This window comes from Athene noctua, chromosome 13 (genome assembly GCF_965140245.1).
Source record: "Athene noctua chromosome 13, bAthNoc1.hap1.1, whole genome shotgun sequence".
Classification (NCBI taxonomy): domain Eukaryota; kingdom Metazoa; phylum Chordata; class Aves; order Strigiformes; family Strigidae; genus Athene; species Athene noctua.
In genome coordinates, this window is record NC_134049.1 from 19,212,159 (window position 1) to 19,234,134 (window position 21,976).

The following is a 21,976-nucleotide window of genomic DNA, read 5'->3' on the forward strand; positions in this document are numbered from 1 at the left end:
AGCTGAAACTACTCCATTACTGTTTTAATCTGTCTGTATGATCTGTCATTTACACACAATATCCTTTGGTGGTTTTATTAGTATATATGACAGTTTCATGTAAATTTCCGTACAAAGATATGTTAAATTACAGCATATCCAATTAAACTGTTAAGTTATTCAGAGAATCAAAGAAGCAGAAAGGAAAGTGAAAAGATACATCGTATCTAGTAGCAGAGCCAAAGGGGAGAAAGGCATCAGAGAATCAAAGAAGCAGAAAGGAAAGTGAAAAGATACATCGTATCTAGTAGCAGAGCCAAAGGGGAGAAAGGCAATTTACCATGCACTAAGGATAAAATATCTCTGAAGTTTGTCCTGTAGGCAAGGTTTGATCTTCCCATTCTCAGCTAAAATGTAGAAAAGACAGATTTTAAAAAAAAGAAGCCTTTCTTAATTCCTGGTTTCCAACTGTGGTTTTACAGTAGTCTGATTCAAGTGCAGTGAGATTAGACAAACAAGGAGATCTAAGTAACCATGTTCCAGAAGTGCATTTTAATTACTGTATCTGGCTAAAACAAAATATCAGAAATATTTCAGGAAATAAAGGCTGATGTTTTAATTTTCTAACTGCATGCAGAAGAGCTTTATAGAAAGAACATTTTGGTTTGCTGTTGTAATATATACTGCCTTACAAAGGAGTGAAATGTGTAATGATGAGAATGAACTTCATGCAGTGGGCCAGTTAAAGAAAAGTATTGTACAATATGTTGAAATACTTCAGATAAATTGTTACATTTTTAATTTTGTAATAAGGAGAGGTTGATAATAACACTCCTAGATAGTTGAAGAACGTCTTCTCAGTGCTTTTAGACTCAGTAATACCAGTATTTTATACCTCTGCATCATTTTAGTATCTTTGCTTTTGCCATAGAGCAATCTCAGTAGAAGTTGGCTCCCTTGAGTCTTTGGTCAGAGTTGTTAATGTAGCAGTGTGAAGCACTAAATGTACTTTGCCTGTTTTCTCTGGCCTTCTTTGTGTGGAGCTAATCGATTAGACCATTTCTGCTCTCTGTAATTAATTGACGTAGTGATGTTGCAGCCTAAGCTATGAAGCAGTAAGAGCTTAGAATTCTTCTAGTTCCACCTTTTTCTTTATTGGCAAGTTAGAGATGAATAACAGTGTTCAGCTCATTTTCATCTTGAGAAGAGCAGTCATGGGTTTCCTTAAAGCAAATCAAATTAATCAAGGGATATAATGCATTAATTTGTCAAAGCTGTTACTGTCAATGTTACCTATAATATATATTTCATCCTGTGAATTACTCAGACTTTTACCACTGATTTAACTCCGTTTCTTTTTCTCCAAAGATTGCAGCTAAACAAGCTGCAGCTGCTGCTACTCAGACTATTGCAGCTTCTCAGAATGCAGCTGTTTCAAATAAAAACACAGCAGCCCACCAGCAACTTGTGCAGAGCTGTAAGGTAAACATATCACAACTCACTGACATAACTCTTGAACTTTGCTTTCTGGAGAACTGAAGATCGCTTTTATAATAATACTGTTGCAACCTCAAAAGGAGTTTTAAAAGAAAAAACCCACCAAACAAGCAAAACCAACACCACATATTGTATTATCCGTAGTTTCTATGCTTTACTGTATGAAAAGCTGAGCTGCTGTGAGTACCATCTAGTACTTTGCTGTTAAATGCCCTTGTGACCAGCTTACTAGAAAGGACTGACAGGCTTATATACCTCAGCACGTGTCTGTTGAGTAACAGCCAAGTCACCTGAAGCAAATGCTTTAAGTAAAAGTTTTGCTGCGAATCAGTCAGCAGTACTTACATGCAGAGCTATGCTAGAAGCTCTGTGTGGAGGGATCCAATTGCTCAGAAATTTGCACACTGGCAAGAAGTCTTGGCCACACGTTCAGCGCATGAGTGTGCTCTTCAGCAGGCCAGTAGCTCTATGATTATCAAAACAGGCTGTTGAATGATACATGCAGTGAAACGGGACTGAGTTTTGCTATAGAATAAAGGTAACCTTTGAATTTTCCACAAAAAAGGGTGAAGTAGCAATTGGTCATATAACTAACAATACTGAGCCTGTCATTCTGATGTTCAGCCTACAAGCAACTGGGGCCTTAAATGTCACTGTGAAAAGTAAGCTAGACCTTACTATGGGGTTAACGTGATTTCTAGCTTGAAGTTAAAGCTGCCAAAACCACAGATTTTAAGGTATGCCTGAAATCAAGCACATTTTTATTGTTCCAAGCTGGAATTCAGAGTCTGGTGAGAAGCTGTTCTCTTTTGTGTTTAAGCTACACTTGGCAGCTTAATTTCTAGCTCTGACTAATGTTGCCTCAGGGTTTTTAAAGAAATTGCATTTAAACAAAAAATTGAAAAAGACAATAGAATGCAAAAGGGTTTTGTTCTGGTTGGAAGAGCAGTTTTGTGAGGAACAAGAAGAAAACCATTAAAGAAGGCATCGTTAAAAACCACGTTAACATTCAGCAATTATTTCTTGTCACAGTGGTAATCCTAAGAAATGTTGGCATTAGATATGGTAGCTCAAGTACATCTCAAGATTGTGTTTCAGGCAGCTTCTATTTCAGTATGAATTAAAAAAAAAGCAAGCTGATTCAATGTAGTGTTTACAGTTCATTCTAATTTGATCTTGCTGATGATTTATTAAATAGCAGAGAATATCCAATACCTACTTTTTTAGGGGAAAATAAATTAGTATTGCACTGCTGAAGTATGTGTTATTGTGAAATGGATGGACAAGGAGTATCAGTCTGAGCAGTCCAGGAATAAAGTTTTAGCAATACACGCTTCAGAGTGCTCCAGCCATACTATAAAGTTTGTACTGTTAGAAGTCAAGGAAAAGTAGGGTGAGGTGCTTCCTTTAGGAAAAGACAGTGTTTTTATGAAAGCAAGACAGTCTCTTGAAAAATCTGTCATCTCCAGTACTGGCATTTCAACATGCAAAGGAAGTAATTCACAATACTTTGTGTACATAATTTTGCAGAAAAATCTTAGATTGTCTTGTACAATCTTTAATGAGTAGCTTGTATAGAGATTTCTTAAGTGAAAGCAGAATATCTCTGAAAAATCCTATCATGTATTAATTCATTTCCATGGAATCCAAAATGAATTTTGTGAAGGCACAAGAGTATTGTACCTGTGAACACTACGGGCTGTCTTTAAGGGTGGTGGGGAGAGGGCTTGTTTTAGTGTCAGAGGATTTGGAGTTGTTATTTCTCTACTAAAAGCTTTTCCCTTTTTTTATTATAGAATGTTGCAGACCACATTCCTCAGTTGGTGCAGGGTGTACGAGGAAGTCAAGCTCAGGCAGAAGACCTCAGTGCCCAGCTTGCTCTCATAAATTCCAGCCAGAACTTCCTTCAGGTGAAGTGAATCAATCACTGTAGTAGATTCCATCAGAGCAAAAAGCTTTTTTTATGTTTTTGTATGGTTTTATTTGTGATAAATAAGTAGTAAACTGTTAAGAACCGTGTAAAGAGGTTCATCACTGTGAGCCATAGCTAAGGAGAATTTAGTTCCTCAGGTCAGATGGCTGAAGTATCTTGAATTTGTGGACAGTGACAACTGCCAAAACTGAGGATAAATGTAACAAGAAAACTGAAGTGTCTGGAGAAGAAATATTCACTGCTGTAGCACTTGCCTTCTGGGGAAGGAGTTTAAAAAACAAGATGGAGAGAATTCAGCATCTTTCTAAGCGGAGATCTGAATATGTGAGATGCTGTTGTAACCTTTCTTAGCAAAGGTAAAGTTAGTGTTACATCAACAAGCTCCAGAATTCTTCACAAATAAAAGGGAATATTACCATGTTCTCTTAGATGCTCGCCTGCGTATGTGATGGGTCTTGGTTGAAGTTTTGAACAAAACACAAAAATTGAATCTGTGGTTCTTCCAAAACATCTTTTAAAAAATAGATAAAATATTGAGCATTGATAACAAAACTGTGGGTTTATTGCTGACATTACAAGAAACAAAGAGAAGAAAGCAATTCCCCATATATTGACATGATCATTACTTGGCAGCAGTTAGTCCTGCCTTAAATGTGGAATGGAAATGAACCCTTTCGTTGGTTGCTGTTAGCAGGTTCTTTGTGTTCTCATATAGTCAGAGGTATGGCAAACCATGCTCTTGTTCTGCATATTTTGCTACATGATTCCCTTTGGGGTCACTAAAATGATCCATCTCCCCTCTGGCTGTATGTGTGTACCATGGTGAGAATCAGCAAATTGTTTTAATTGTATTAGCAACAAACCCTATGAAGAGTCATTGCTTGAATTACAGTTTTCAATATATAGAATTCTGACAGAGTTTAGTATTTAGAAACATTGAAACGAATTTGGCATCTGTGCCCCTTGGACCTGCTCGTACCACATGAATGCTGACTGGCAAAACTCCACATTTAAATATTTTTAAGTAGTCTACATGAGTACTCAAAGGCTTCAGGCTGACATTGGTACCAATGAAGCAGTCATTGTACTAGTAAATCACAAATGAGTCCTGCTGCAGAGGACGTTGCAATGTGGAATTATGACAGGGTGCACCATATGAATAAAAGGCTGGGATCTAAAAGCTGCATAGTTAAGGAGCAAGGAAGTGCATGAAGTGGTCGTTACAGAAAATCTAGAAACATCATGAGCGTGTGAATGGAGGAAGCAGTTTGTTTATTGAATCCTAAGCCACCTTTAAAGAAAATCAGCTAGTAAAACCAATTGTGCTCACTGCTCTTCTTTGAACAGCCTGGAAGTAAAATGGTGGCTTCTGCGAAAGCTGCAGTCCCCACTGTGGCTGACCAAGCAGCAGCAATGCAGCTAAGTCAGTGTGCAAAGAATCTTGCTACCAGCTTAGCCGAGCTACGAACTGCCTCCCAGAAGGTAGGTAAATACTAGTTTTAATCGGTGAAAGCAAGATGGCTTGGATGGTGGTCACAGGCTCACTCCTGCTTGGCTCAGTGTATCTCCCCCAAGGGAGTGACTCATGCTCAGGCAGTGTTCACTGCTCAGTTTTGCTTTTTGTGCACAGTTTGCTCAGACTCCCAGGTGGCTTCTGTGTCATAATAGAAAGGGGAGGGGGGTGGCAAGAAAACTGAAAAGATTGTGCTACCCGTTCCATACCAGAAAGGCAGAAGAAGGGTGTACACAGAGCATCACATCAAAGCTCTGAGCTCTGAAGGAGAGCAAGGACAGGGGAGCATATCTCACCAAACTGGGGAGAGAACCCCAATACAGCACTGCTGTGGTCAGTGTTGTGATTGTGAATTGGAGCTATCACCCCTGAAATTCAGGGAACCAGAGGCTGTCTGCATTTCATACATAGATTTCTAAACTATATATGTGTTTACAATAAAAGTATGAGTGGAAGGTCTGCTCTTTTTTTGTGTACGCTGAGGCCCAAAACCAGGATTGCAGCATATAGATGGCTACACCTGAGCTAATGTTAACATTTCCAGCTCAGGTACTTCTTGTGGGTTGCCACATCAGAGGGTTCTGTGTGACTTCAGTCACGATGCATAGTTAGACTTTGTCAAAGGTGAAGTCCAGACAGCAGCAGTTACTTTCTCAGTACCTGGACTGCCTAGTGTGAAGGTATGTGTACACAAGCTAAGTGCGTCGCATTCACATGGGGGCTCTTAACAGTGTGTTATTCTGTTCATAAGCTGAGAATATTGTGCAGGAGTTTAGAATCCTTGATGTGTAACACTTAAAGTGCCCACAATGGCCTCTAAAGTCATGAGGGCAATAATTTGGTAGGGGGAGATGATAGCTGCAGTATTTACTGTTTCTGATAGTGGCTTACAGCTGCTAACAGTGATTGATCTGATTTCTGAATAGGCTCATGAAGCGTGTGGCCCAATGGAAATCGATTCTGCTTTGAATACAGTCCAGACGCTCAAAAATGAACTGCAAGATGCGAAGATGGCAGCTGTGGATGGACAGTTAAAACCTCTCCCAGGAGAAAGTGTAATTGAGGAAGGATGTTCTTCATTTAAAAACAAACGAACAAAGTTAGCTGTTAAAAAGTTTAAGTATTAGAGGCAAAATAAGTCATGAGGCTTTGGATAATGATGATGCTGATAGGATTTTGCACTAATTCTCTTTGAAAGAGTATATATTCTCGCTACACCAGAAGTGTGTTCTGTAGCAGAATTACTCACAGCACTGTACAAATTACAATTTAGTAGCAACAATGTTTCAGTCGTCAAAAAGAAATTTTTTTTCAGTAGTGACAAAGATGAGAACTCAATAGTTCTATCAGTCCTGGTAGGCTCAGAAAGTGAAATATTTGGCAAAAAAACCCTTCTCAGATGAAGGTATTGATTTCCATTGTGAATTATAAAATAGTTGTTCATATTACCTAATATGTTAATTTATTTCACCTAGGAGAGGGAAAACACTGTCAGGTTTCAGAGAAACTGTGTGTATGTTCACTAGCTTGGTTTTTGTGGAATAAGAAATTTTTTATTACTATTTAAAAAACAAGTGGGTTTTAGTTGAGCTTAAACAGCGTATTTTGTCCTTTGCAATTTTTCACAGCTTGAGAAATGCACTCAGGACCTGGGAAGTACATCTAAAGCAGTTGGTTCATCAATGGCCCAGCTGTTAACTTGTGCTGCTCAAGGCAACGAGCACTACACAGGTAGTGTTTTATTCATGTCTCTGTGAAACCTCTGCTTTCCATAAAATATTTGATAGAGGGTTTTCTTATCACAAACTACTTAAATCAAGGAATTACTTTTTTTTATGCTGATAGTAAATTATGGCAAGTTACTAGGAATTGCTAGCACGAATCATGCTTCATAAAAGAATAACCTTGCAATCTACTGTGTGTATATAATCAGAATAGATCAAGACATCTGTTGTTTTTGTAAATACATGCCACTGAAACTCTGTGAAAGACAGAACTAAAATGTAGTGCAATTTAAAGGTCAGTGCCATTGGAAATACTGCTATGTCCTTTCAGAAGATTAAAGGGGTCTGTAGGTATTTTTTGAACCACAGGATGCAAAGGTATTTGGTGATGTTTAAAACTGTATCTCTTACTAGGTGTTACCAGTTTACATGTATAATGCAGCTGGTCTCTCTGTCTCATTGATCATATTTGCATAGTTTGAGTTAAAGCCAATAGGGAATGTGGGCACACAGATTCTGCGATTTGTTTTTGTACCTGTACTTTTAGAAACCAAAACCACCTTAATAAGAAAATGCTCCTTGCAGAAGGGAAAAAGATTTACTCTTAGATGGTAAAAATGTTCTGTCTTGTTATTTCTTTAAGAAATGAAAGCTGTTGATGCAAATGCTACTGTAGGACTTCTGAAAAATATTACTGATAAAATGCATTATGACAATTACCACTTCATTGGATAGAATTGCATCAGGGCTATGTAACTTACAGTTGCTTTCATTTGAAGCAAGTGTAATTGCATTAAGATGGCTCACATTTCTATCACATAATTATGCAGAAGTTAGGACTGGGTATCTGGTGAAGGATGCAGATACTTGCAACTGATATCAAATAATTAAATCTAGTAACTCTCTTAACATTAAACTATAAGACCTGTTTGGTTGGGAAATCCTACAAAGCAGTGAGTTCCTTTTCAAAGCTCATATAACTATTTTCTATCTTATTCTGCCTTAGTATGCAAAAACTATTGTGTGTTCAAGCAAGCACTCGAGTGTTTGCAGATATTATGACATTCTGCTCTTTCTCTGTGATAAAAGTTCTTTACAGCTTATATTCACTATTTAATAATTCCCTCTTGTCTGCAACTGTCACAGTAATTTTCTTTTCATTTTGTACTGAAAGTCATTGTAGAGGACAAAAGCAACACCAAACTGAAACCAAAATAGTCAGACCTTTGTATTTTGTGGTGCTCTGATAAATTAAGTTGAACTTCAAAGATGCTTACTGGTACTGTAAATAAAGGAAACAAAACGTGGGTATTTCTTCTGAAATTTTTTAAATTAAGAATGTAGAAAGCTCTGTGGTTTGTTAAATAGAAAGGTTGTAACCTCAGCATAGGCAGTACTGTTTCTCTGCCTAGCTTATCTTTACTTTGACATACAATATCACTTGCTTTTCTTTATCTTCTAATGTTTCATTTTAAAATGTTCAGTTAATCAGAAGAAAAAATGTTAAAAGGCACTGGTGTTAAAATACTAACATGGCTTCTTTGTGGGTTGTATTTCACTCAAAATATGCTACGCACATTAATTGCATAGTTGTTGACTAGACTTGCTAATTAAGGTCTTTTAGAAGACTATTTTGTATTGGTTTTCTTTAGGGGCTGAACTAAATCTCACAAAAATGGAACCAGTATTCATATGGTCATATGCCTTAGCACTTGAGCTGATGAATATCATCTAATCTTGGCCAGACAGACCACAGAATCTAATTTCATTACATCCTCTCTGACTTCATTCAGTTATTTTTATGTGCTTCTACTTGCACGTTAGGTTATATCCAGTTGTATCATCCCTAATGTTCTGTTATTTTTTTTTAATTGCTTGAACTTAAGCTATTGCTGTGTTTATTCTTTAAAAAATCCAAAGTAACATACACTGTTCTTGCAGACAATCACTTCTTCCATAGCTTGGAGTATGAGTTCTTCTGCACTTCCAGGTTTTAGATTTTCTTCCTTTTTCAGTGCCTCACTAAGATGTAGTCAGTGACACAGAGCTGTGCCTGGAATGTGGTCTTTGGGGCCTAATACTTACTTTACAGCTTCACTACAGGGACTTTTCTAGGCAAATGATTCTGCCTATTTCAAATGTGTTCATGTTTGAAGATTTTCTTTTAAACTGCATTTGAGATGTTATTTTGCAATGGGATCTTTGCATGGGATGACTGCAAAGTCATCTGTCATAAAATACAAAGATCATCTTTACTAACAGAATACTTAATGAAATCTAAACATAGGAGTTGCTGCCAGAGAAACTGCTCAGGCTTTGAAGACTTTGGCTCAGGCAGCCAGAGGGGTTGCAGCATCTACCACTGACCCTGTGGCAGCACATGCAATGTTGGATTCGGCAAGGGATGTCATGGAAGGCTCTGCTATGCTTATTCAGGAGGCGAAGCAGGCCCTCGCTGCACCAGGGGATGCAGACAGTCAGCAGAGATTAGCCCAGGTAAGTTGGGCCCTTAGCCAGCTACATGAATTATCAAACACCCAGCGACATTACTTAGAACACAGCGTTAAATATTGAGAGAGAACAACAGAAAAATAAAACTGCAAGGAATGTCAGCTTTCTTATTCCTTCCAGCAGCTCTCAGATAGTAACATCATGCTTACGTTAATCAATGCAGATAGCGCAAAGTGGGATATTTTAGTCATCTTTTAGAAAAATAAACTTGTACAAAGACGCAGTTATGTGCTTTTACCCACAACATACTTGAGCAGGCTGCTTGACTGCAAAAATGAAACAACTGTTAAACTGATCATTACCAAGTGAAGAATCTGTATTCATGTTATATTCAAAAATAGAAGGCAAGTTTTCTACACATGTGGCACCACTGTGAAGACTAAAGGAGTAACAGGTTCTTTTTTACTGGTGTGAAAAGTTCTATAATTGGCCTGTATTTTCAATAATTTCTTATGAGGAGATGTTTGTTTTAATCAGAACTTTGAAAACAGAAGCATCCAAAGGATTTCTGTGATTAGTATATGGTTAACTTCAGGGGCATTCCCCTATCTGCAGTGCTGCAGCCTTTATCCCAGGTGCCAGGAGCAGTTGTGGAGCTGACCTGCCAACACTATCCTATCAGATGGGTGAGCGTAGACAGTGACTACTGCTAGACTACAAGTGAACAAACCAAGTCAGTCACAAGCCTCAAAAATGGTCTTGTTAGAATCAGAATGTAGGAATTAGGCTTTAGAATATGCCTCCTATTAGATAAATGACCACTTAAGCCTTTCTCAGTAAGGATGTGTTTACTTATGTGTTGTAGGTGGCAAAAGCAGTGTCTCACTCCTTGAATAACTGTGTGAATTGTCTGCCTGGACAAAAGGATGTGGATGTGGCCTTGAAGAGTATTGGGGAATCTAGCAAGAAGCTCCTTGTTGATTCGGTGAGATGTCTTTTAATATAGAAATAAATTTCAGATAAACAAAAAGCAGATCTGGCTTCCTCATGTCAAATTGTTATTTAGTAAATGTGCCCTAAGTATACTTCATAGAAGTTTTGTTTAAGTTTATCCAACTTTAAGTAGCTGATTTGGCCGAAATCTGTTCTTCTTGTTTATGGGAAAGATGAAATGTGTCTTGTGGCATGTGAAGGCAATATTAAAGTTGTCACACATCACCATTAGCTTGGTTTTTTGAAAGTATCAACTGTGACTTAACATTTTGAAGAATATGAAAATGAGAAAATTAAAATCCATCTCCCACCTAGAAGTGATCAGTACAGTTTAAGGAGTATTGTGGTCAGTCAAAAAATGGTGCCTCTATGGATGTTTTTTACAAGGAGAAGAATTGTTATATTTCTGTTAAACTGCATCCATGTCTGAAAAACCCCTTTGTGCACTGGTAATTTTACAGAAGGTTATATGATTTGAAGAACTTTATTGTGCGCCTACCAGTGATCCTGCAACCCTGTGAATGAAGGAGGAATTGTATTTTAATATGTTTGTGCAATGCCTTTTGGTAAAACCAGGTCAGGAGTTTAGAGTGATTGTGAAGAGCTACCAATGACATGTGGTGTTCTGGAAAGTCTGCTTGTGGAAGCGAATGATGACTTGGAGACGAAAAATCTCCATCTTTTGCCCCTGAGTTCGTCACTTCGAATTCGTAGTTGAACCATAAAAGCTAACATCTTTGGTGTCCCTTGAAAGGCCTACATACTTGTCTGTCCCTTGAAAGAAACAGCAGGACTAAGGTTGCTGTATAGATTTCTGGTTGATAGCTGTTCCATCATTGGACTATTCTGCATTCAGAACTGAATCACTAGCAGTCCATTTGCAGTACTCCATTCTAGCTTGTATGTGAAGCTCACATGCATTTAGTGGTCTTGCATTGCGTTGAACTTTCCAGTCATGAAGAGCTGGTGTGGTGTGACAGACAGTAAAATATGGCACTTGGTCTCTTACAGCTACCTCCAAGTTCTAAGTCATTTCAAGAAGCTCAGAGTGAACTGAACCAAGCAGCAGCAGACCTGAATCAGTCAGCTGGAGAAGTCGTCCATGCTACACGGGGCCAAAGTGGGGAACTGGCGGCAGCTTCTGGAAAATTTAGTGATGATTTTGATGAATTTCTTGATGCTGGTATTGAAATGGCTGGCCAAGCACAAGTAAGATTTTTATCTTGCTAACTGGGACCAAGAATTATCTTTGGCATAGTATCTTGTGGTGCAGTATCTTGGTTAGCTAGTGTGAGTCTATACAGATATGATGGGTGATGTTTGTTAGGAAGCAGTCATCCGTACCTGGTTATCTGGATTGAAGTCAACTCAGCATTTGTATTTTATGCAGGGTACTGGACTTTGTTCCTGTGCCCAGTCAGAAATATGACTTTGTACTCCTCTGTCTAGTTTGGGCTGTTAACTAATTTGAACTGTGTATCTGAAGGTATGAAGGTGTGCTGAGCCTCTCAAAACTTGTGGAAATGGCTGCTTCTGTTTTGGTAGAACTGCCATGGAGCTTAATTTTTATGAACACAGTTCAAAATTTAGCACTAATTGTTTCTTTGCTAATTTTCAAATGCTTTAAGTAGGGTGTAGAAGAGATGCGTTTAAAATGCAGACTTAATATTGCTCTATGGTGCTTGCTGCTGTGCACCTGCTACAGAGTGGAACAAGTATTTGGTCTGGCTAAAATGCCATGGATCTGACAGTAAGCACTTGGACTTCAGTGATTTAAACTAATCACTTTAGTGATTTAAAATCTGACAGAGTTCTGTTCTGATGAACTCAGTAACAATCAGGAATGTTGTCACGCATTACCTAGCTTATTCCTAGTATTCTAGGTACTCATTTGAAGTCAGAAGATACCTCCTTCATTCTGTCTTACTGGGTTTATGTCTACAGAATTACACAGACAGGTCATTTGGAGATGATTTAGCATAACAAATATCAGCATATACAGAAGGGTCACGTACTAGGATAGCAAGGAGGACTTGCAGAAAAATGAATCTGCAGACTGTTTTGCTCTAGTTAGTAGGAGGAACTTGCAGACTTAAGAAATGGTTGCTAAAAGAAAACTAGCCAGAAAGTCTGGAGTGTGCCTGCCAGTCCTTTGAAGTTTTTTATGGAGTATCCCTACCGAGCATATTCTTTGTAGATAGAGCTGAGTAGAGAGATTGGACTTCTTATTATTCTCCATCAAAAATTAATCATTTAGATTCCAGATCCATGAAGTGAGTTAGGCACCAAATATCATTTCGTTCTCTGAAATTGAGTAGGAATTAGGTGCCTTATTATGTTTTTAGCCATGGGCCTCATTGACTTTTAGAATGTTTTGTTTGAGGCAATTCAGTGAAGGCAGAGGTAGAAATGGTACTGCAAAGAGCTACTTCAAAAGAGAATTCCATCTGCTGATGACCTTGTGGGCCTTGAAGATTTGCTTATCCTGCTGACATAGGGGGTGATAACCATCTTAGTTATTAATGGCTGTCCTTGTCTAGTTATTTGGCCTGAACAGAAGCAACACCAGGTATTTTGGATGCCCAGCAAAATGTCGGAGTAGGGAGAAAATACAGTGTAAATACAGGATAAAATATGGAATCTCTTTACATAAAACCCTGATCAGACTGTTACAATGAATTTGTTTCTACTGATCATTGACAGAAGAACCTAGTCACAGCTGTGTAGTGACAGATAGGTGATTTATCTGTATATATTGTGTGATAATGCATATATATATATATATATGTGAGATGTGACAATACATACTCATTTATATACATATATATATATATAGTGATAATGCAGCACTGCCCTCTAACTGTATGTACATGCAGGTTTTCCTTTTCAAGCAATGGCTTGAAATAAGTAATAGAATGTCCAAGTCTGAATATTTACCAAAGTAGGCTTATAGAAACATATTTTCTTGGGTTAGAGGACTTGGGGGGAGGATCTTTCTGTGTGACTAATGCCAGATAGATGCTGGAGAGCCTGTGGGTTACACAGAGGATGCTAGAATACAGAGTGTACACTGACTGAATAATGTGGATCAGTTGTGCCAGGCAGAGACACATGAGAGTCTTGACAACGAAAGCGTTGTTCAGTAAGTAGTAAAGTTTCTCCGTTGCTCATTTGTGAATACTGCCATTGTTAGAAACCAAGCTATTTCTTTTTCTGTTACGTAAGTGAAGCTAGGGACACCTGTCTGGGCAAACAGAGGCTTTGGTCCATGTCCTTCTCTGGACTACGGACCCCTGCATGTCAGTGGTTTCAAGTGGATAAACAAACTGGGTCTTCAAACGTGGTTTTAGCACACTTTGCTTATTGCAAACTCTGCACTTAATGTTATGCTGCTGTGGCTTTCCAGACTAAAGAGGACCAGATTCAAGTAATAGGTAACCTCAAGAGCATCTCTATGGCTTCCAGCAAGCTGTTACTAGCTGCCAAGTCTCTATCTGTTGATCCTGGAGCTCCTAATGCCAAGAACCTCTTAGCAGCAGCAGCAAGGTAAGAATGTGTTGTTTGCTGTCGGTTTTCCTAAGATATTTGCTTTTTTCTGTGATCTTTATAATATGTTTATATATTCTTCTGCTATGGACAGTTAACTGAGTGGTTGGAACCTGCAGTTCTATTTAAATGAAAGTAGACTGGAGGAAAACTGCTTATATTGGAGTAATTCCTTAACTGCCATAACTTGTTACCTTTGGTGGAAATAAGAACCAGTAGTTGAAGAGTTGGCCTGGTTTTTGAGAAGGACTAGTGTGTTTTGCCTACTGTTTTTTTACGATCTGTGTTCTGTCAAGGCAGTAGCTAAAAGTAAGCCTCTTAATCCCTAATAAAGAAAAGAAATTTAATAATGTTTCTATATAGAATGTGCCTAAAAATCACATTGTGGCTGCCTGTCACTAACAGTGTGTATATGTGTATGATCAAGAACACTTGGAAGAGTTAGATGCTGTGTGTATTTGGTGAAAGATACCCTTACTTTAGGGATTCTGCCAACCATGCCCTGAATTTCATCTTGTGGACCCTGTTCTTCTGTCAAGGTGCTCAGTGTTCACGTGAAAAATAATACCGCATTTCAGTCTTTGACTGGATAATCACCTCTCCTTTATTTTATCAAATCTTTTTCACAATGTTTTTTTATGAATTAACTTTTTATGCAGTTATCTAAGTTTGTAAGTGCAATGTTCAAATATCAAACTGGAAAGGGACTGCTGAAGGATAGATAGACATCACACATAGAAATGTTAACATTAAATCAGATGAACATCCAAGATCATGTGGATGTGAATTATAATATTGTCTTCCAGAATGTTTATACCCACAAAGCTTAGCCTAGACAGGAAGTGAGGAAGACTGTTACTTCCTTGGGGATAATGTAATTGATGTTTGTCCTGAACCTTGGAATCATCCCTTTCTAATAGCAATAACTTTATTTTTAAAAAATAAATCCATTCCTTTAACAAAGGACTTCTTTAAGAAATTATGCTGCTTTACTTTGTCATATTTGGTTAAAAAAAAATAATTCTGACATCCATCTTGTCTCCCTAGAAATATATCATTTCTAGGAAAGTTGTAGGTAGTCAAAAGCACACTTCTTCAACATGAAGGAGTTGCATGAGCTCTTGTTATTGCTACAGCATCAGACTGCTACAGATTTCTGCTTTAGGCTTGGATCATTCCTGTTGGGAGTGTAGAGGAAGTGAGTGTCCCCAGTGAAGCCCAGTTAGTTGTTAGTTTCTGCCAGGCTGGTTTTCCCTCTGTAGAAGTATGTAATAAAAGAAGGGAGACAAGCCATGTAGAGCCTTTAGATATTCTATTTTGTCATGCTGTTAGTGTGTGTATGTGTGTCTGCATGCATGAGACTTTACATAGACATCAGATAACCATAAAAAGTAAATACTGCACCATTGCTCAGTTTGTGTTTAAGACTCTAAGGAGACACCATAGTTCCCTTATCAAATCTCTGTGGCTGCTTGTGACAAGCTTGACAGGGCTCTGTTCTCTTTCCCTGCTATGATATGGTCAGGGTCAAGTATTTTTACTTTTCTCTTTCTCATGAAAACAAAAGGATACAGCTTCCTTTGGTTCCTGTTTATAAGATGGCTTATCTTCTCATTTTTGTTTCATCTTCTACAGTACTGTGATTAATCTTCTTGTGTATTCTTCCCTTTCTTCCCCGTTTGTTCCAGTTATAATAGACATTCCAGATTTTCAGTAGCTTTGGCCTCCTTGTGGAGGCATTTTTCTTCACTTCCTCTGACAGCCTCATAGGACTCTGCCTGAGTTCCCTGCAGGACTCAAGTATTTATATGCTGTATTTGATGAAAACAAATGCGGCTTTTAGAGACCTAGAAGCTCTCTTCCACTCTGGGTTTTGTGTTTGAGGGGCTGCCTTCCTGGTTCTACTGTTTCCATAAAGTTTTAAAATACTTGTACATTGGATGTATTCGTGGATACAGGTACCTTGTGTGTAGTAATGATATTCATGGGACCACATTACATCCTCTACAAAGCTGACAGTTACCAAGTTTGGGGTTCCTTATTTAATCCCTGATACTCTCAGAGTCAACATTCGTTGTCTCTCAGATTAAAATCTGAGACGATATTTTTGCATGGAGTTTCTCTGGGAGTGAACAGAACCTTCCATTTTTGCCATCTATTCATATGTCTGTATGCAATGACATTTTTCTGATGAATCACTGATGTTCAGGAGGTTGAGAAGCCATCATTTGTATTGATGCTATGTTGGTGAAGCCATGCATGTTGTTTTTCAGAGATAGGTAATAATTGTAAAAATATTTGTGTATATACACACACATTGACTCAGAGAATATAATTGATTAGTTAAAGAAAAAAAACAAACTTGATAACAGACCATATAAATATATAGCAGGACTACGTGTGTATAATACAATATGCCAGACAGGACACAAGACATAGATATGTAGAAGTCCTAAAAGGCTGAAGTAGTCAGTTAAAATGGCTCCACAAGGACACCAAAACTACTGAAAAGGGTAGGGTAGAAATCTCAGTTAAACATGTCTGATAGTTTCCATTGTCTTTGCCCTGAAATTAAACATAAAACCTGGTATGTAAGTAATGCACACATCCTGTTTTCTTTTGTAACAGCATGATACCATCCATCTAGGTAATCATGTTACTAATATTACCAAACATGTTATGAAGTGCCAGTTTTCTTAAAGAGAAAATAATCCAAATGGCATGCAGAGTTTTCAAGACCGGAGGAAAACATATTTTCCATGCACTCTGATTTCACTCATTTTCAAATTTGCCATAAGAAACAACACAAAAAACTTGCATTCCACTATAATGCCACAATACATGCTAAGTTTCTGCAAATTGGTGACAATATGTCTAGCTATAGAAAAGGATCTTTGATTAATAACAGTCAGCAGCAGACTTCCTCCTGCAAAGCCTCCTCTTCTAGAAGTTACTTTCCTGGGTGGTTAGCCATTAGTCTAAAATGAATGTAGTTATAATAAATTTTGCTTAATAGCAGAGCATTCATCAGGAACGCAAATAGGGACTGTATTGTGTGTCAGATTCAGTCTGTGTTCACGAGCATCAGAACTGTGAACTTCCATAGAAATATTAATGCAAAAATATTCTCTGTGGATTTAAACCTAAGGGAGCCAGTGCATATTGACTTGGCGACTATCAATGGTTAGTTAAAGAGAAAAAAAATCAACAGACTATGGAAATATATAGCAGGAGTATATGTGTGTGTAATACAGTATGGCAGACAAGACACGAGGCTTTGCTAACAAAGGGCATATAATCGTACTTTACATTCAAACATTTTTTTTAAATACTGGCCACTTGTTTCTGTGTCTTTCTTGCCTTGATGTTTTGCCCTTTCTTACTGACATTTTCCCAGAGGTGCCACCAGCTTGGCTGCTGGGCTCAGCGGTGCCCTGCGGTGGGTGTTTTGGAGCTGTCTAGAACCAGCTGTGCCTGGCATGGGGCAGCCCCTGGCCTCTTCTCGCAGAGGCCACCCCTGCAGCCAAAACCGTGCCACAGACACCCAATACGCTTATTGCTGTGAGATGAAGCTTCTGTTTCTTCTGGACTAACTTCTCAATTGTTTGCACTGAAGAGATAGATTTTTCAGGTGTGGATCACTATCAAATGCTTTGGTGAGAATGTTTTTGCTCCTATGGAGCTCATTAAAGAAGAGGTCTGTAGTGAACTGTTCAACATACCGTTAATTCCCAGACACTGAAGAGAAAAATGTAGAGGAATATCAAAATTTTGAATCTTTATGCAGTGTACAGTTAATGAAACAAAAGTTTTAGTAAGAGGCATAGTTTAAAATACACTTTTTTTTCCTTCTACTCTCCCTAGAGCTGTGACTGAGAGTATAAACCAGCTCATCACACTGTGCACGCAGCAAGCACCCGGTCAGAAGGAATGTGATAATGCACTCAGAGAACTGGAGGTATTACTACATGTCAAAAGTTCTTATGTATAAAAATGGGCCCCAAATGTTTGTTTCCTTTGTCCAATTAGTTGCTGTCACTGTCTTCTCACTTGATATCTGTAGCAGGGGTTTTAATTGCATACAAGGTAAGTATAGAACCTCTGTGAACATCTTGTCGTTTTGGCCAGGTGAAATTTGCTGCCCTGTCCCCATCTCCTCTTCCCTGTTCACAAAAAGATACAGTTTAGTCTTTATTATTTATACTTACTGTGAATTAAGGAAGAATCATGATGAGATGGACATTCCAACTACCAGCAGTGCACTGAAGGGAACTGCGGTATCCTGATTTTTCTGCTTATAGAATGTTATTACTGATAGTCCACTTTAGGATGACATTTACCATATTACCCTGCCATTTTTTAGTGTAGATTTTTGATGCTTTGTATTGGCTTTCTCACAGCCAGACTGGTAGAACATGTCAGTACAAGGTTTTGCAAGGTATGTCCTCGTTCATGAGGGAAATGTTTGGCTGGCTAAATAGTGGGTAGCAGGTCAACTGAAAGACCCAATTCTAAGGCTGTCCACTAATCATAGACACAGCTGCTTACAATAGTAGGAAATAGCATCTTCTTAATTAAACTAAATGGTTGTTGTTTGCTGTCAAGGTCAGAACATCAAGGGATGACTAGCCTGTATAGAGAGCATAAAAGACGTTTAGGCTTTTTATTTCTACCCCTTGGTGTGAAAAGGATACAAAGGTCATTGCAGTGCATTCCAGAATATTGTGAACTTTTTTAACATGCCAGTCTACAGTCATCATCCCAAAATATTGGTATGAGTTTGCATGTGAGCTGTTTTGTACTTCTGAATCTTAGCTTCTTGAGCTTACAAGTGTTTTCCTCTTGGTTAAAGGGAGTGGCAGCAAGTCCAAATAATAGAAAGAGAAAACTGGAAATTGGGCCATAATGTAATGGCTCCTGAAATCACTGCAGAATATAGGGGTGGAGCAAGCAGGGGGGATAAACCGCCATTTCTCAGGACTTCCTGAAAGAATACTGGGGTTAGATCTGCAAAACAGGAGGGATGTGAAAGATGAGAATTCCCAGCTAATGAGCCACAGAACAGTGAGAGCTTAGGGGAGAAATGTAGGACAGAACAGCCTTGAGAAGCCATTGTAGAGGGTTCTGTGCCAATAGCGTGGCTTGCATTGATTGTGAGCAGATCCCAGGAGGGGCAGAAGGAAGGTCTGTAGCATCTTGAACTTCAGGAAACACTTGCCTGAGAGGAACAGTTAGCAAGAAAAGCCTGGGTGTATGGAATTAGATTAATTTCTGAGAAAAAGGAAACTGAGGCAAACCCACACAGTCCTGAAAACAGACTGGAGGCTGGTACCAGTATGACCTGAGGAACCTATCAAGTTTGGGGGAAAGCATTCTTAGCAGTCTTAACTTTCAATTTCTCTTTACAATGATTAAGCTCTCACCTGTTTCCTTCTTTTCTCCAATTCATTGCCTACTATTTCTAGTCTTCCCAAGGCTTCTTAAAATTACTATAATGTATTGTTTCTGTAGAAAGAGTGTGGCTCAGATCAGACTTGATAGACTGTCAGTATGCTCTGTAGTCTTCCCTGGAGAGTCTCTAAGACTGTGTTTAGAGAGGACCTTACTGTATATCCTCCAGTGAGGTAGCTAAACTTGCCTGGAATTTCATCAGAAAGGATTAACAAAGGTGTTACAGTAATAGGAAATCTATGTCAGTGAGAAGTTTATGCTGGCTTGTATTTCAGTGTTCTGATTCCTTACATTCCAAGGGCTTCTATCTCCACAGTAGTGCAAGTGCTGCAGGAACATTGTTTCCTTTACAAGTTGTTATTTAGAGATGGAACACAACAATGAAGAGTTGCTGCAATGCCTGTGAGAACTGAGAAAGAGATGAGAGGCAACTGAAAATTGTTTTCTAGATATGACTACTTCATCACATCACTTTGTTCTCACAGTTTAATTGCTGTGTTCTCACAGTTTAATTGCTGTAAAGCTTTAAGTTAGACTATAGCTTTTAAAAAGCAATAGCTGGGCTGTTAAAAGTATTATAGGTGTATCTTAATGTTAGTTGAGTTATGAGGAAAGTCTAAGGGTTTAAAATCATGCCTAGGTTTCTTTCAGGTGGAAGGCAAACATCAGCTACAGATATTGGTATCTTTCTATACTTACTGATTTCACTTTCATCAGTAAGATTAAAAGTCTTTTCTGCCTGATATTTGGCATGGAAAAAAGTGTATTGCAGGGGTTTTATGTATAAAATAATTAGTCTACTGTATTTTAAGGCTCTTTACAAGTTTTGTTATCTAAATGCATTGATTCTTAAAGAATATGTGGCTGACTTTCACATTGTTATTTATAGGAATCAGAATCATCTCAGAAAAAGAAATTAAACCCATCCAGTATATCTAATTTTCTGACAGAGGAAGCTATGTTGGTGAAATCTGTTGACAGTAGTAAGAGGCAGGCAGGTGGTTGACTTGCACTTAGTTCGGTAGCCCTCTGTGTCTCTAGACAGCATGCAACAAATGGTAGCTGGTTTTCCTATCACTCTTGTAATTCCATTTACGAAAATTAAAATAGTACTGAAAACATATATTAGGTTGTTGAGAGCTGACAGAAAACCAGATTACCTTGTGTCAGCTAAGCATTGCTAACTAACCATAAATCGGTCATCACAAACACAAGGTAAACCACATTAGGCTATACTTCCAACAGATTTGTAGAGCACAAATGTGTAGTTATCACAGTTTGGTTGATGCAGGGTAGCATTTAATCTGTAGCACACTCATCTGTATGTTGAGCCCTCAGTGTGTAGTTTTGTTTGCTGGCTGGAGATGAAGTTGTAAGATTACACTGGTATAAGCAGGATAGTTGTGATGGTCTGTGTTCTTCTCAGCTCAGTATTTCAGGCTCTGCCAATAATCAAAGTTTCTTTCATTATTTCAGACAGTTAAGGGAATGCTGGATAACCCCAATGAACCTGTGAGCGATCTCTCATATTTTGATTGTATTGAGGGCGTAATGGAAAACTCAAAGGTAATTTCCTTTTCCCATCTCTGTGCCAATTGTAAAGTGCATTCTGATTATCAGAAGTTTCCACGTGCATATCAGACATGTTAGAAACACAGCACAGTGTTTATAGCAAAAATGTATGCTGCGTTCCTTGATAAAACTCAGCCTGAGATGGGTTTCTTACAGGTAGTGTCAGGTTTTGGTCACTTAGAAGGCATATTGCCTCAGTAAGAATTTTTTAATTAAGCGGCTGGTAGGCAATGCTGTTAAAGTTTCCCTCCCTCTCCCTTCTTCTCCTGTGCATTAGACAGTATGTCATACTTTAATTATATATTTTGACTGCAGCTATGTTAGAACAGCCCAAAGTGTAAATGGGAGGCTTGGCAATGGAATACCATTGATTGTTCTGTGCAAAACAGCTTAGAGAAATGTCTGAGCTGTCCAGATATTCCAGCACATCAGAAAATCTGTGTGAAATCCCTTAAGTTATTTTTAAACATACCATGCTATACATCCTTCTTTGAAGGTTTGTTTTTGGTGTCCTTATTTGTTGCATTGGAATTGTCTCAGATCCTTCCTTCTATAAAAGGAAAAGAAAGTGCTTGATGGATGTGCATGTCATTTTGCATCTAATGCTCTACTGCAGTCAGACCTTACTTTGAATTTTAAAAGAAAATAAACTGAATTCAGTAGGAGACACTATGGGAATTAATGAATTCTGACATTCAGATGGTTCCAGCAGACAAGATGCAATTTCATTTCCACTGTGTTTCAGTGCGTTTAGGGGCAAAGATGATGCTGGACGTGTCAGCAGCAGCTGCAGGATTGGTTGTCATGTTCTGCAATCCGTGAAATGTACCTAGCACCAGGCTAGCTGTGATGACTAGTGGATGACAGCAAAAATAAGGAGGGTTAATTCTGTATCGTCGTAGTCATTTACACTATAATAGTTCAGCACTGTCAATCCAGTGTCGATCTGCATACCTTATCCCTTAGGCCACACAGAGGAATGTGCCCAGTTGAGTGAAGTCGTTAACTAGCTAACAGTTCTGGAAGCCAGGTCAAAGACACTTGTGGGCCAGTACTGGGTCAAGACCAGGAATCATTTGCCTTTGAGTGGTAGCAAAGCATATTCAGAAGGTAACTTTGGTTTTTTAATTTCTGAGGTTCTTGGAGAATCAATGGCAGGCATTTCCCAGAATGCAAAAACGGGGGATCTTTTAGTCTTTGGAGAATGTGTTGGAGTTGCATCCAAGGCTCTTTGTGGCCTCACAGAGGCAGCAGCTCAGGTAAGCTACTGAAGTCTATAAAGCAAGTATGTTTTTATTATTTTAGCAAGATCATGTT

The 21,976-nt window shown here is 38.5% G+C and overlaps 1 protein-coding gene across 3 annotated transcripts in view; it reads left to right on the forward strand.

The window, feature by feature from the left end:
• The window catches only part of TLN2 (talin 2), a 206,509-nt gene that overhangs the window by 124,798 nt on the left and 59,735 nt on the right, over positions 1–21,976 (forward strand). For all 3 annotated transcript variants that reach the window (XM_074917751.1, XM_074917749.1, XM_074917748.1), the window contains 12 exons: positions 1,348–1,461; positions 3,273–3,386; positions 4,757–4,891; positions 5,849–5,977; positions 6,551–6,653; positions 8,934–9,142; positions 9,963–10,082; positions 11,102–11,299; positions 13,497–13,636; positions 17,501–17,594; positions 20,564–20,653; positions 21,796–21,918. In XM_074917751.1, coding sequence (XP_074773852.1) covers positions 1,348–1,461; positions 3,273–3,386; positions 4,757–4,891; positions 5,849–5,977; positions 6,551–6,653; positions 8,934–9,142; positions 9,963–10,082; positions 11,102–11,299; positions 13,497–13,636; positions 17,501–17,594; positions 20,564–20,653; positions 21,796–21,918 — 1,569 coding nt within the window. The remainder of the gene's footprint in view (positions 1–1,347; positions 1,462–3,272; positions 3,387–4,756; positions 4,892–5,848; positions 5,978–6,550; positions 6,654–8,933; positions 9,143–9,962; positions 10,083–11,101; positions 11,300–13,496; positions 13,637–17,500; positions 17,595–20,563; positions 20,654–21,795; positions 21,919–21,976) is intronic.